Source organism: Apis laboriosa, unplaced genomic scaffold, assembly GCF_014066325.1.
Source record: "Apis laboriosa isolate Shangri-la unplaced genomic scaffold, ASM1406632v1 scaffold158_cov153, whole genome shotgun sequence".
Taxonomy (NCBI): domain Eukaryota; kingdom Metazoa; phylum Arthropoda; class Insecta; order Hymenoptera; family Apidae; genus Apis; species Apis laboriosa.
Window position 1 is genome coordinate 776,846 of NW_025222082.1, and position 13,378 is coordinate 790,223.

The window sequence follows — 13,378 nt, forward strand, 5'->3', positions numbered from 1 at the left end:
GTAATTGGCCTTTCTTTCCTTCTTTCTTTCTTTCTTCCTTCCTTCGAGAGGAATTTCTGCTCGCTGAACGGTTTCAGTTATTAATAATCGTAGAATTATGCCTCGATGGAATTTTCTTTTTTGGACGTTGTTGATATTCCTGGTGGAATATTGATATTTGCGTCGATGTATGTAAATGTATAATTGCACGTAAACTTTGCCTCGAGGCGTTTACTTGTTGCTCGAAGAATTAAGGATGATGCAAAAAGGAAAAAAAAAAGAAAAATAAATTGAATAGAATTGTGTGAAAATTATTTCGAATTTTTTTTAATACGAGGAACAAGAAGATGTATAAGAATATTTAATACGAATATTTAATCGAATATTTAAAGTAGAAGATGTGTCTTAAAAACTTCTTGGAAAAAATATGCTGTAAATATTTCGTAATATCCCTTCAAATTTTAAATAAATTTTTAATATTAAATTACTCGTGCCCAAGCGACGTTTCCACGGATAGGAAAAAGAAAAATTGAAAGTCAAGCCATAGAATTCGCCAGATATTCTCTCTTCGCAGGAGAGGCAGAATCGAATAAAAAAAAAAAAAAAATAAAAAATCGCGTAACGGCAGACAACGGCAGCCACCCCATTTCGAAATCCCTTTCTCGAAAGTCGTGGGTCGTTAGAGTCGTAGCCTCTGCTACAACAGGGGGAGGGGGCTCGAGAGAAAAAAAGTTTAAAATGTTTGAGGAAGGGGTGGCCGCCCCTCCTCACCGGCCGTGAGGTGCCGGCAGGGGTTGTTTCGCTGCGGAATCGTTCGAAACGCGTGCTGCGTCCGTGCCACGCACCTTTTCCACGCGCGTCCTCCTATTTGTGCGACATCTCACCGACGCGAGGGCCACGGGCTCGTGTGCGTGGAACACGCAGGAAGAAGCGTTGAGGAGCGGAATAGACGCAGATGCTTCGACAGGGAAGCGAACAGACGGAGCCAGCCGGCTTTTCGGGCCGGGGAGGGGCGGATGGTTCAGACGTCGTGTGTCTGCCATTGTGATTTTAAAATCATCTCCCCTTCCCCTCTCATGCCGCCATCCCTCTCATGCCTTTTCCACCCCTTTGAACTTTCGACGCTGGTGGATTACCAGCGTGGATTTTTGGTCTGGAACTCGGTTCATCTTTGATCTTAATGGAAAATGTTTTTCTTCTTCCTCCACGATTCCTCCTTTTACCCATATACCGATACCGATCCATCCCTCCAAAATTTCTTTCCACCTTCGTCGAGTATATATATCAATCGAATCGTTGATCGTGTCTTTGTTTCAACGCAAAGGGGGTGGCTTAAAATCATTATTATACGCTTCTCCGTTCGTAACTCCGATTCGTAACATTTTCGAGTCGAGGGTTTCGATACTCGACACGGCGGCGCGTCGACCACCAGCCGCAGGCATAAACATTCAGCTGTACTCACAAGAGAATCGAGAATCCCCCTGCTGCGTGGAGAGCACGGCAGGGTACGGGCTAACCTCAACACCGGCTACCGAGGCCGAGAAGGGAAAAGTTTTTAAAATCGTTACGAGTCGAGGGGGGAGATGCGCATGAAGTAAGGGGTTGCGCATCTCCCCCTCTCGATTTTAAAGCGGAGGCGCAAAATGGCGTCGAGGCGCAGCAGGTCACATGCAGATTGGCTAGGTGTCGGTCGAAAGGAGTTATGTCGAAGGGTGGTATCTCGTCCGCGGAGGGCGGTTTCGCGCTTGCGCTCGAACAACCCTTGCCGCTTGATCCCCCCCTTGCCTAGCCCCTACCGATCCGACCGGCTAGTTATTATTCACGTTTTTTTATTGGTCGACGCACAGGTAGCTCGGCCACCGTATTTACATAATGGCGCCCGTCACGCTGTTGCATTATTGAAGTGTTTTTTCCTCTTTTTTTTTTTTTTCTTTTTTCGATAAATATACATTTAATTTCGCGCGTCTCTCTTTCGTTGCTGTTTCTTTTCGAGAAGGATGCAAGAAAGGAAATCGAGAATGGCTCGTTGAAACCTCGATCATCCTTGCAAATTGCAATTCCTCCCGATCGATTTAGGGAACCGAAATCGAAGGGTGTGTTGGTCGAAGAGGGAAAGTGCATTTCCAAGTACAAAGCGGCGTGGAAAAGTGTACATAAGGGGTGGGAGAGCGTTAAGGTAGCCAGAAACGCGGCGAGAGGGGGCTGGCTTTATCGATCGCCGGCCTGACAAGGGCAACCAGCAAGAAATAGGGAAACCGTTCTCTCGCGATGAATGCCGATCCTTTGTCTTTCTCCTCTCCGCCAACGAGAGATCGCTTCCCTTTAAGGGATCCTTCTATAGGAACGTTCCATTTCGATTGAGATTCTGCAGAAAGATCTTTACTATATTGGAGACGACGCGAGGAGAAATATCGTTAATATTTCTTCACTGATACTGAATATTAAAGACGATAAATAAAATACGCGTTTCCAATGTTTGCGTTTTCGCGGCTAGCTTTTTTTCACTTCTTCCCAGGTTTCTTTCTAAGAGAACCTGGCTGGTAGAAAAGTGGAGCGCGCGTTTCAATATTATCTTGGCGTAAGTAGTAACGATTGATAATCGGATGCTTTTTTTCTAGATAAAGCCACTTTATTAGTTCCAGAGTAAACAGTATAAATTTTCCATTATAATGAGTCATTCTAACGAACCTTTTCGATTTAATTTATTTACCTCGTGATTAACTTGCATCGTTATCGATAAAGAAAAGAAAAAGAAGAAGAAGAAAAATTATATTTCCTGTTGCGAATCTCGCGATCTTCTTTCCTCCCTTCATCTCCGTGTCATTCATTCTTTGTTCTCTCGATAAATTTCGTTCGAATGGAAAAATAATTAATCCGATATATATACATATATACATATCCTTTTCTTTCTTCTTTTTCCTTCCATCTTATAATTTTCGTATATCGTTGTACGCTTTGCCTCGATCTCGATCGCGATTACGCAACGATTACGTACGTGACGCGATTTTTCTACACCTTATCTTCGATCGATGCGCGCCATTATTGAAATTACGAAAGTAACTAACGATCGAGGCGACATGGAGAATCTTTCGGTTTCGATATACTCTTTGTCGGAATTATTTACAAGTGGAGGGGAAGCCTCGACCGATTAAAGGTCGTTGACACGCGTGAACCAAGAAAGCGTGGCTCGTGAGCTTTCACGGTATGCGACCGTGTAGCTGCTTGCTTAGGTGCTCGTTATCTCTCGTGGTGGCTTCCACTCGCGGCACCTCCATGACCTCTTTTATCGGGATTCCGCTCCACGCCGGCACGTGGCCGACGTCCCTCCTTATCAGTCGAGAAGGAGAGAAGGAGAAATTTGATTATCGCGCGATACAGGTAAGAATTTTTCACACGTCCAATTTGCCAGTGTGTCCAATCGCGAGTGATGGACGAGATAAACGTGGAAACGCGGCTGTATTATTAAGGAACGTACGAATGAGTTCGGTCGGGCAGAGAGGGCATCGATGCTTCACGTGATTCGTTACACGTTAAAATGGACTTTGCACGCGTGTTAGAAATTTATATAAATACGATCCGATCAATAATAATTTCGAAACTTTGCTCGTCAGATTAAATCAACTATCGGTCGTTCTAAAAAAAATATTTCGAGTGGTATTTGCTTCGAACTTATATGTAATTAGAGTTTATCTAATTCATCCTATTAATTATAATTTCAAATTATAACTTGTACTCGTGTAAGATGGATTCTTTTTCCGTGTAATAATTTTTCAAGAAAAATTATAATAACTCTCTATTCTATTTTACAAGGATACAAAAATTCTTTACTTCAAATTTAGCTTCGTCAAAAGAGATCCCATCGAATTAACCAAAGATTCAAATAACCCGTCTATCCCTCCTGTCTTCAAATCGTCATACAACTGCACCTGTTACGTGAACACCCGCAAAAGAGCTCACAGAGAATACGACGGGAGCGCGAATCGTGGAGCAATTTATTTATTGGAGAAAGCGCCCGGGGGCCCGTCGCGGCTCCTGTCCTAAGCAGGATTCAATTTGGCCACTGCCCACGATTCCACCTTCAAAGAGGAATCACCGTCCTCCCTCTCTCTCTCTCTCTCTCTCTATATATATATATATATATATATATATATGTATATATGTACAGCCACCCTCTCGTCGACGTGCACAAGCTCGGTCACCGGCCTCCGCTATTAATCTTATATCGAACGCTTTATCCGCGCGCCCGTCCCCTGTCCCCGGCTTCCCTTTTCTCCAAGAACCATACCCGACCTCTTCAACCCTTGACGACGAGCAGGAATTTTCAATTCTTTCGAGTGCCGCGGGAAAGCAGATTGCCTCCGGGATGCAATGTGGAGGCCCGCGACCACGTTTCGCTCGATCGAGCTGAGGAGAAATTTCACGTCCACCTGGACGATTCCAGGATGCGAGATTGGGCGGTACGTGACGCCGCTAATGTGGAACGGCGGGACCGGAAGTCGGGGTGGTCGGCCGCGCACGCAGCGGGAATTCGAGGAGGATGGAATCGAACGAGAGATTGAACTTTTTTCTTTTTCTTTTTCTTTTTTTTTTAAGGAAGGAATCTCGCCGGAATTTTTTCAGTTTTTAAGCTGCGATTTTTCTTTGAACGTGTGAGAAATATATATATATAAATACATCTTAGAAGATGAAAGTAGAAGTTAAAACGAGGTGGAGTTTTAAATTCTCTTAGAAATTTCCTAGATAGTGATTGGTATTTTTCGAAACTAGTTTTGTGAAACTGTGAAGAACAATATTTCAAATAATCGTTAAAATAAATATTCAGATTACTTGTTAATCATTATTCTTCAAGTATAATATGTTCTATTGTGAATTTAAAATTGCGCTATCCTTTTTTTGATTCAATTTGGAATATTCCTCGAACGAGATTCGAACGGATTTTTAATCATATCACCCTCTCTGTATCTGTAGAAAAGCGAGGAGGAAGGTGGATTCGGCGATTAATCGTACACGGAAATGGAAAGACGTGGAAACGAGCGCGGTCGCTTCTGGCGGGACATTGGCCAGGACGAATAAGTAATGTAGAGGTCCATTATGCTGAAACGGTGAAGGGTCTTCGAGCAGGGTCAGCCAATCCCCCGGAGGGCCGTTAAAGTGAAATACTTCTGAATGCAAGGTGGCTGACCGCCTCTCACCCCTCCCTTCCTTTCGTCCCCTTTCTTCTCTCGTTTGGCCGAGGCCCTCGTACGAGAAGCATAGGTAAATCGTTGTTATCTGGACAGTGATAAACCCGTGAATGGAGTTCGCGCCTGGTGAAGCTAGGGGAGGCTGCTATCCACCACTGCTACGTGGATACCGATCGCCAAATGGATGGCTCTGTTTACGCGGATCGGTCTCGTCCTCCGCTTCTATTTCTATTCCTATCTGGATTCTCTTGGAGGCCTGGGAAAAGGAATCTATTATCTTCGAAGAAGAGTGTATATTCTTCTGTATGAGTATCTCGTCTGGTCCAATTTTGTAAGATTTTTCACGTTGGAAAAGAAAGAAGAAAATTAAAGCGGAAGAATTCGTTGATAGGTTTTTTTTTTTTTTTTTTATTAAATTGGCTTACAACAACGTTGAAAAAAAAAAAGGTTAACTCTCCAACGTTCTCGATGGGAGAAACTTAAATTGTTGCACATTGAATACGAAATGTAAATTCCAATCGCGGCTCGTACTTTCATCGCAAAATACATCAGTCCAATCTTCTGCCTCTGGACTCTGGTTGTTACTTCTTTGTTATTGCCTCTTGCTAATCGTTATTTCATATATACATTCAACGTTTCTACTAATAAATTTTCTTATGTCATAAATTATAAAAGAGAAATCGGCACAAATTCTTAGTAAAATTCTTTACGCAGGAAACCTGTATTTATTTTACGTACCATGGAAATGATAAAATTCGAAAAATAATCATCTAATTCGGGAAAGGCGATAATATCAAGGATTATCCCCTTAAAGGACTGAAAGAAAGAGAAGAAGGTTTTTATTTCGGATCGATCGATCGAGCGGGCAGCCGCGATTCTCGCGAGGAAGAATCGTAATTGAATTTTCCGGTGCGTGCACGCGAGGGCACCGGTCGGTTTCGCCGCCCCTTTCAGGGGTGGTTCCGTTTGTCTCCATCTCCTGGGCTGGAGGGGAGCATGCAAACACCACCGAGATTAAAGAAACCGTGCTCCATCTCGTCTTCTCGAATCCCGTGGCCTCGAGACACGAGACCACGGGCAACCCTCCTGGAAATAGTCAACATTCGATGCTAATATCGTAGTAGATCCACACTTTCACCTTTGTTCAAATTAAAATCTTGATTAAAATGTATCGATCGTATCTTGAGAAGAATATCAAGAAACCAATTTAAATGTTTATTTTATTTATTAAATTTAATTATTCTCTATTTCAAAACGATATAAGGGATTATAATAGAACGAGTAGACGAAATATTTTTCTGATCAACAAAAAAAGGAATATCAAACGGATACGCTTCCGCTTGAAATAATCCACGTAAATGTACTGCTGACTTGATATTATTCCAATTACACGGGCGACGATTTTAAGATTTCTCTAATAAACGAACGAGTTTAATAATTACCAAGAAACGATCGATTATTACGCAACACGGGTTCGTTAATTAAAACAATATATTATTTCACAGGCGAATATTCGATCGAAGTGAGTTCCATAAATAAAAAAAAAGAGCGTCCAATTACCAAGCATTATTACCAGTTACCTATTAATTATAGAGAAAATGGAGATACCTCGAGGTTATACTCCGAGATACTGGATAATCATCCTACCGTTCGAATTCCTCATTGTTAATTATTCTCTCCATTCCGTTAATTGATGTAAATTCACGGAAATTCGAGATTCCACGAAGAAGAAATGGATGAAAAATGATTCGATCCCTTCCTATCCTATTGCAACTATGGAGGGAAGAATGGAGGGTCGGGCTTGGAGGCCGGCACTCGAGGTCAGCGGCCATTCTCTGATGATATTGATTAGCCGACGCCCTTAGTTAGCGCCAGCTACACTTTCCTCTCCTCTCCTCCTTCCTTTCAGTTTCCTTCCTTTCCTTTCCTTTCCCGCGAATTTCCTCGGCCACCCTTCGAATATCCACGCGATGGATCTCTCTCCAGGCTTTCCACCCTCCGTTTTTGTCTTCCTCCTCCTCCTCCTTTTCTTCTTCTTCTTCTTCCTCCTCCTCCCCCTCCTCCTCCTCTTTGCTCGTACTACGGGAAGTTCGCTTTCTCGCCCTCGTTAGCGAGGGGCGCGAGATGGAAGAAGACAGGCCTAGAGACTAAATCATTCATCGAGCAAATAATGCCGGGGCTGACTCACGTCTCACGAACGATATTTGCGCGTGGGGCGAGGAAATCCCGACTCTTTCCACGAGATTTTGGGGATGGAATATACGGCAATAGTAATAATAATAATAAAAATAATTTCGAGAAGCAGAATAATAATAATAATAATAATAATAATAATAATAATAACAATAATTGGAAAAATATTACACACGATCGGAGCAAGCAAGTTTAAAGTTTAAAGGGTGTGTATTGTGGAAGAAGAAAGGGATATCGAGATAAAAATTGATCGCTTAAAAAAAAAAAAAAAAATAGGATAAAGTTTCCACTTGATATTCCACCCGTCGCTTTTCCATTCCGAGAATGAAAGAAAAATTCGATACGTCTCGCGGTATTACGATGGGGGGAGGGGAGGGGTGTAATTAGACACTGCGAACGCTGGATCAACATCCAGAGGCCGGTATTGTTCCCAGAAATTAAGGGAAACGAGGGAAAAGTCGGGAAAAGTGGCATAGGGATAGGGGATCCGGAGGGTTGCTAATTACGCGAGACTCGTGAGGGGAGAGAAGCCATTTTCTGCGCAGACACAAGGGTCGTAGCGTTATATTAATACAAGGGGAGAGGGAGGGGGAAATTTGTTTCGCCGACTTCTCTCGCAATTTGATTCTGATGCTCGATAACTCTTACCTATATATATATATAGGAATAATATTTCTAAAGCGAATGCACCTTCGAATCGACAAACGTGCGAAAATAAAAATTGTTACGATCGATTGATTTGAGAGAATAGATATTCGTTCGTTGATCATTTCTGTGTAATTTTTTTCCAGGCAAACTTTGGATAGGCGATAACGAGGTTGCGTGGCGGACCGAACAGTCTTTCAAGAGGACCTCACCCCTAAACCCCTGCACCACCACGACTACCACGACAACGACAGGTGGTGGAGCACTGGCACACCCCCACCTGTCACCACCCATTGCCGCTCCCGTGACCACTCCCGATCACAGAAGCCCTAGCAGCCTCCACGTGAAGCTTGGAATTTCTCCTGGTGAGTAGTAACTTAATTTTTACTCAAAATTCTTACGTATATTCTTACGATTGGTAATGAAAAAAAAAAAAAAAAAAAAGAAAAAAGTATCTGGATTCGTTATTTTAATTATATTCAAGAAATTCGTCGTTAATTCGTCACCGATTTTTGTCACGAATTATCGATTATTTTGTACTTATAACTATCCGCTTCTTCTTGGATCGAATCTTTTGGTGAAGTAACGTCGCTTCCATTTAATCCGTTGAATTATACATATGTCGCGAATGTATGTGGGAATGTAGATGGTATGATAAATGTGAGAAAGAAAGAAATATCCAGGGACGGATTCTTTTGTCGAATACCATAACTGTGAATAATCATCCGTAAAAATTATACAAAAATTTCATTACGGATACGTTAAGTGGGCGGCGCGGATGGATAAAACGACGGGGGCAAATCCGAATAACTTATGCTTGCAAATACGCGATAAGATCGGGTTGGGTCGCGATCCAAGAGAAAGGAGAGCTCGGTGGCGGTGGTGGCACTCCGAAAAAGCGGGAGGGTCAGCGGCTTAAAGCTGCCTTAAAGCGGGTGCTCTTTAAATAATGCAATAAGCTTGATGTCATTTGCCGGACAATGGGCGGAGGGAAGTTCCTTTTAGGGGAAGAAGGCCCATCGAAATTGCTCCTCGCAGGTGCTTTCGCTTCCGACCCTCGACAGCCTCGCCCGATTCCTCGATTCGCGATCCTCGCGTCCCCCGTATTCAATCGCGCCAATTCAATAATTGCCAACGATAACAGTTTAACAATCTTTGCGTCACTGAATTCATTAAATCAAATCAAACTTTATCTCGTCCTCGTTGATATTAATTTATAGCGAGATCCGATGTCGCCGTGTCTCAATTTCGATTTAATCCCAAGAATCGTAATAATTGTGGTAATCATTTAAACGTGTGGAGCGAAGGAAGAATAAATTTCTAAGATTTCATATAATAATTGCGCGTGTGCCAAGAAAAACAACACACGTGAACACCTAACTACTCTTGACAGTGTAACATTTGCCTCGATATAGAAGATTTTAAGTCAAACGATTGTTACGAATCATATGTCCGAATATCTTTACATTCGAAAGTTAATTTAATCCCAAGAATCGTAATAATTAATGGTAATCATTTAAACGTGTGGACCGAAGGAAGAATAAATTTCTAAGATTTCATCGTATAATAATTGTGCTAAGAAAAACAACACACCTGAACATCTAGCTATTCTTGACAATGTAACATTTGCCTCGAAGATATAGAAGATATAGAAGATATAGAAGATTTTAAGTCAAACGATTCATGTATCCGAATATCTTTGGTTACATTGGAAAGAAGGCGAAGATGTGATCGATTTCCACACGACCGATTCTAAACGGACGCGTGATTAAAAAGCACGGTGGGAGGAGGTAGCAAGGGGGGATATGGAATAATCGGTGGAATGGCTGGAGGCGTTGCGCTGAAAGTGCGGCATCGCGTAGCGCCGCTATCGATCCGAACCGGAAGCCGGTCCACCGGCTCGCTCGAGGAAGTCGGATTCACCCACCACGTTGGAACGGTGGCTCCTTTCGTTTTGCTTAAATAAACATTGCTCGAACAATAGAATCGAGGAGGAGGAGGAGGAGGAGGGAGGGGCCCTCTTTCTCCTGGTAGCGATAGTAGTCGCGAGGAGGGCGAGGAGGGCCGATTCCCTCTTCCTTTTCCCGTGGAAAAGAGAGGAAGCGGCATGTTTAATGCATCGTTCAACATTTCCATGTCAAACATCGCTTTGACTCGCGGAATTTAAAACCGTCTGGCCGGCGAGCACACGGACGATGGAGCCGGTGGGGGTGCGTGTGTGCGAGCCGATGGGAAAAACCGGCCATCTTTATTTACCGTCGAGCCGCCGCTGGACAAGATGCGCCGGGACTCGATAAGGGCGGCGATCGATAAGGGTTGAAAGAAGCGCGGTTGTAAACGACGTAACGTTTGATTGGTAACGGGGGGAGTGGGTGATTTGTATCGTGGATGATGTTTCGTGCCTCTGTCCATGAGACGGGTAATAATGCGTTCTTTCCCACTTCTTTCTCTCTCTCTCTCTCTTTATTTTTCTTCTTTCGAAAGGAACGAACGAATGTAGGTGATAATTTTTAGAATTAAATTCGATTAGTTTAGAGTTTATTAGAGTTTGTTATAGAGCGGAATGTACGAGCTTTGATATTCCTTTCTAAAAAATAATTCTTCAAGTTTGTATTTCGTCGATTATTATCTTAATCTTTATTAATTTAAGTGAAAGCGTTTAGGGATCCAAGGGTGGACGATAAAATCTCGTATTTCTCGTATGAAATTAAATTGTATTATCTCTGAATTCGATTTTGACAACTTAGCAATAGTTATTTTCATTATTTTAGTTTAGAAATCATGCTCATTGGACTCTTTGAATTTCATGCGTTTCGTATAAAATTAAGATACGAATCGATAGGATTTTCTTTTTTAAATTAAGGTATTAGGTAATTTTAAACGTGTTTGTTTAAGGCTGAATTAATTTCGATATGTTCAGAAATCAAATCAGGGGAGCTACGCTTCTACGAATTATTATTATAGACGCTTGATTAATAATTAGCAAAACTTTTGAATCCAGAATTCTCAGATTGAATCCTCGACTTTCGTGGATTTCTCGACATATTATTTTTATCTAATAACATTTAGGGGAGAGAGAGAGAGAGAGAGAGATAGAGAGAGAGGAAAGACTAGGAACGACATTTCGATCGTAGCCTCCGCTTTAAGGGGGAGGATACAGGGCAAAGAGGCGAGGTCCTTCCGAGTCTATTTGCCTCGCAACGCTATCCTAGCTGCCAAGTGTGTTTATTCGGTATATCAATAAGGACGAGAAGTGGAGGACGAGGTTCCCCAAGGGTTTCCCTCCTCTCTTTCGCTGCTCGCCTCTCTGCCGGACAGCTTGATAACATTATGTTTCTTGCGCCGACATATGCACCGGCCGGTTTTTGAAGAATGAGGGACCCGCAACCCTAAAACGTTGTGTGTATCAACCCACCGTGGACATGTGTCGAAACGATGATCCTTTCAGGCCTCTCGGACCTGTACCAACCCCCAAAAAACTGATGCTACGAGGAAAGCTATAAATCACGGGAATAATTAGAAGGGAAGAGGGGTCGCGCGACATTTACCCCTACTTTATTATAAAAATGATATTCCTACGAGCTACGACCAACTTGTAAAAATTATATATATATATGTATGAATTGTCGTGCGAGAGATGTAAGATTAATCGATCGTATTTTAGAGAGAGAGGAAGATGGAGCGAGAAGAGGAATTGCGAACAAGCGCCTTTTAAAAAGTAATCTTTGAAGTCGGTGAACTGTGTAACGTAGTCTCGTAGCGTGTAAATTACGCTGTCCGGTTACGGAAGGATCCTTTCTTGCCGTTCTCCGATGTATCTCTCCCCAGGGACTATCACTCTTCCCCCTCGGATCGCCCTCTTCCTTCCGTAGGTATTTAAATTCCGTTTATTCGGCCAACCTTGGCCAAATTATCTCGCGTGCCAATCCCTCCCCCTCTTTTATTCCACGCTAAAAGTTGGATAGAAAACACATATTCTTCTCTGTTCTTAATTAATTAACATCAATTTTTAAATAGAATATGATATATATATATATATATTTTATATTGCGTTAATCGAGTAGAAAAAGAATTACTTGAGAATTATTGTTCACTGTAAGAAAATATAAGATTCGTAGTAAAATTATCACGTATCATTGTTTATTCGAATCGAGATATTTAATTGAGGATAATAATTTGACACGGTATCGAATTACATTTCGATCGAGTTGAAGAAATTGTTTCTTTGACTATTTTTCAGGCGAGGACGAAAAAACGTTTCGTGTCTCGTATTTTTTTTATCGTGCAGTTTGAAATATCGAGCAGCGGCCATATGCGAGCCAATAACCAACGGTTACGCGTACGCGGACGTTTCATATACGGTGGCGCGAGGGAAGAGAAAGGGTGGCTCGTGAAATATTGGCTACATAGATTTCGACCATTATTGCCGCGTGTAAAACACGGCGACATTTGGCGTTAAATCGATCAGGCCTGTTCGCGCCGTGTCACGGGGGAATCCACACTTTTCGATCGACTTTTGGAAAATCGACTTTTGCAGTCGATTCGTGTGAGGAGGACGATTTTTCGAGGACGATCGATCATTTGTTGAAAAGAATTTATCCTGGAATGGAAAGATTTGATATATTTTTTTATTCGAGATGGAAGACGCAAGTAAGAAGAAATTTCAACATCTTCAACGAGATCTTTATCATTTTTGCGTATCGAAAAGAAAAAATCTCTTTAGAAAAAAGAAATTAAAAAACGTATAAATACAACTACTTGAAATCAGCTGATCGAAGAATTGAAAGTTTCTTGATATAAATAACGATTAGAAAAATTAATTACTACAGTGGGCACGGATAATTATGCACAGTGTTTCACGTACAGATTTTACAATCCGAAGATTACAAGATTCTTTGTAAATAACACGTGTATTCTAAATTTCTTTCGAGAAGTATGGTAATATAAGATCAGCAGGGAAAGCTGCTGAATGATCGTCGCGGGGCGCAATGTATTTATGGAAGGCCGTATGGCCGTGGCCTAAGAATAACAACGGATAAAGTATTCTCGCCATGAATATTTCGTATCTTCTATGGGGATCTCCCAGCTCGAACGTCGTTCAAATTGAATTCTGATTTAACTGGCCGCGTCTTGCCAGCACAGAAATATCCTTTGCGCGCTGCTGGCGTCGCTTTCATCGCGGAACGAGGAGCAGGAGGGGAGGAGGAGGAGGAGGAGGAGGTGGAGGAAGCGGCCACGGGTCCGAGGATCGATCCCTTACGTAGGAATTTCGAGACGAGAATCGAAGGGAAAGATCTACGCGGCGAGTTTCGCAGTTTCCGCTGGCCAATCGCCTCTCTCTCTCTCTCTTTCTCTCTCTTTCTCTTTTTCCTCATATA

The 13,378-nt window shown here is 42.4% G+C and overlaps 1 protein-coding gene across 3 annotated transcripts in view; it reads left to right on the forward strand.

Annotated features, from left to right (window-relative positions):
• The window catches only part of LOC122710857 (POU domain, class 2, transcription factor 1-like), a 118,741-nt gene that overhangs the window by 53,511 nt on the left and 51,852 nt on the right, over positions 1-13,378 (forward strand). For all 3 annotated transcript variants that reach the window (XM_043929024.1, XM_043929025.1, XM_043929026.1), the window contains exon 3: positions 8,147-8,365. In XM_043929024.1, coding sequence (XP_043784959.1) covers positions 8,147-8,365 — 219 coding nt within the window. The remainder of the gene's footprint in view (positions 1-8,146; positions 8,366-13,378) is intronic.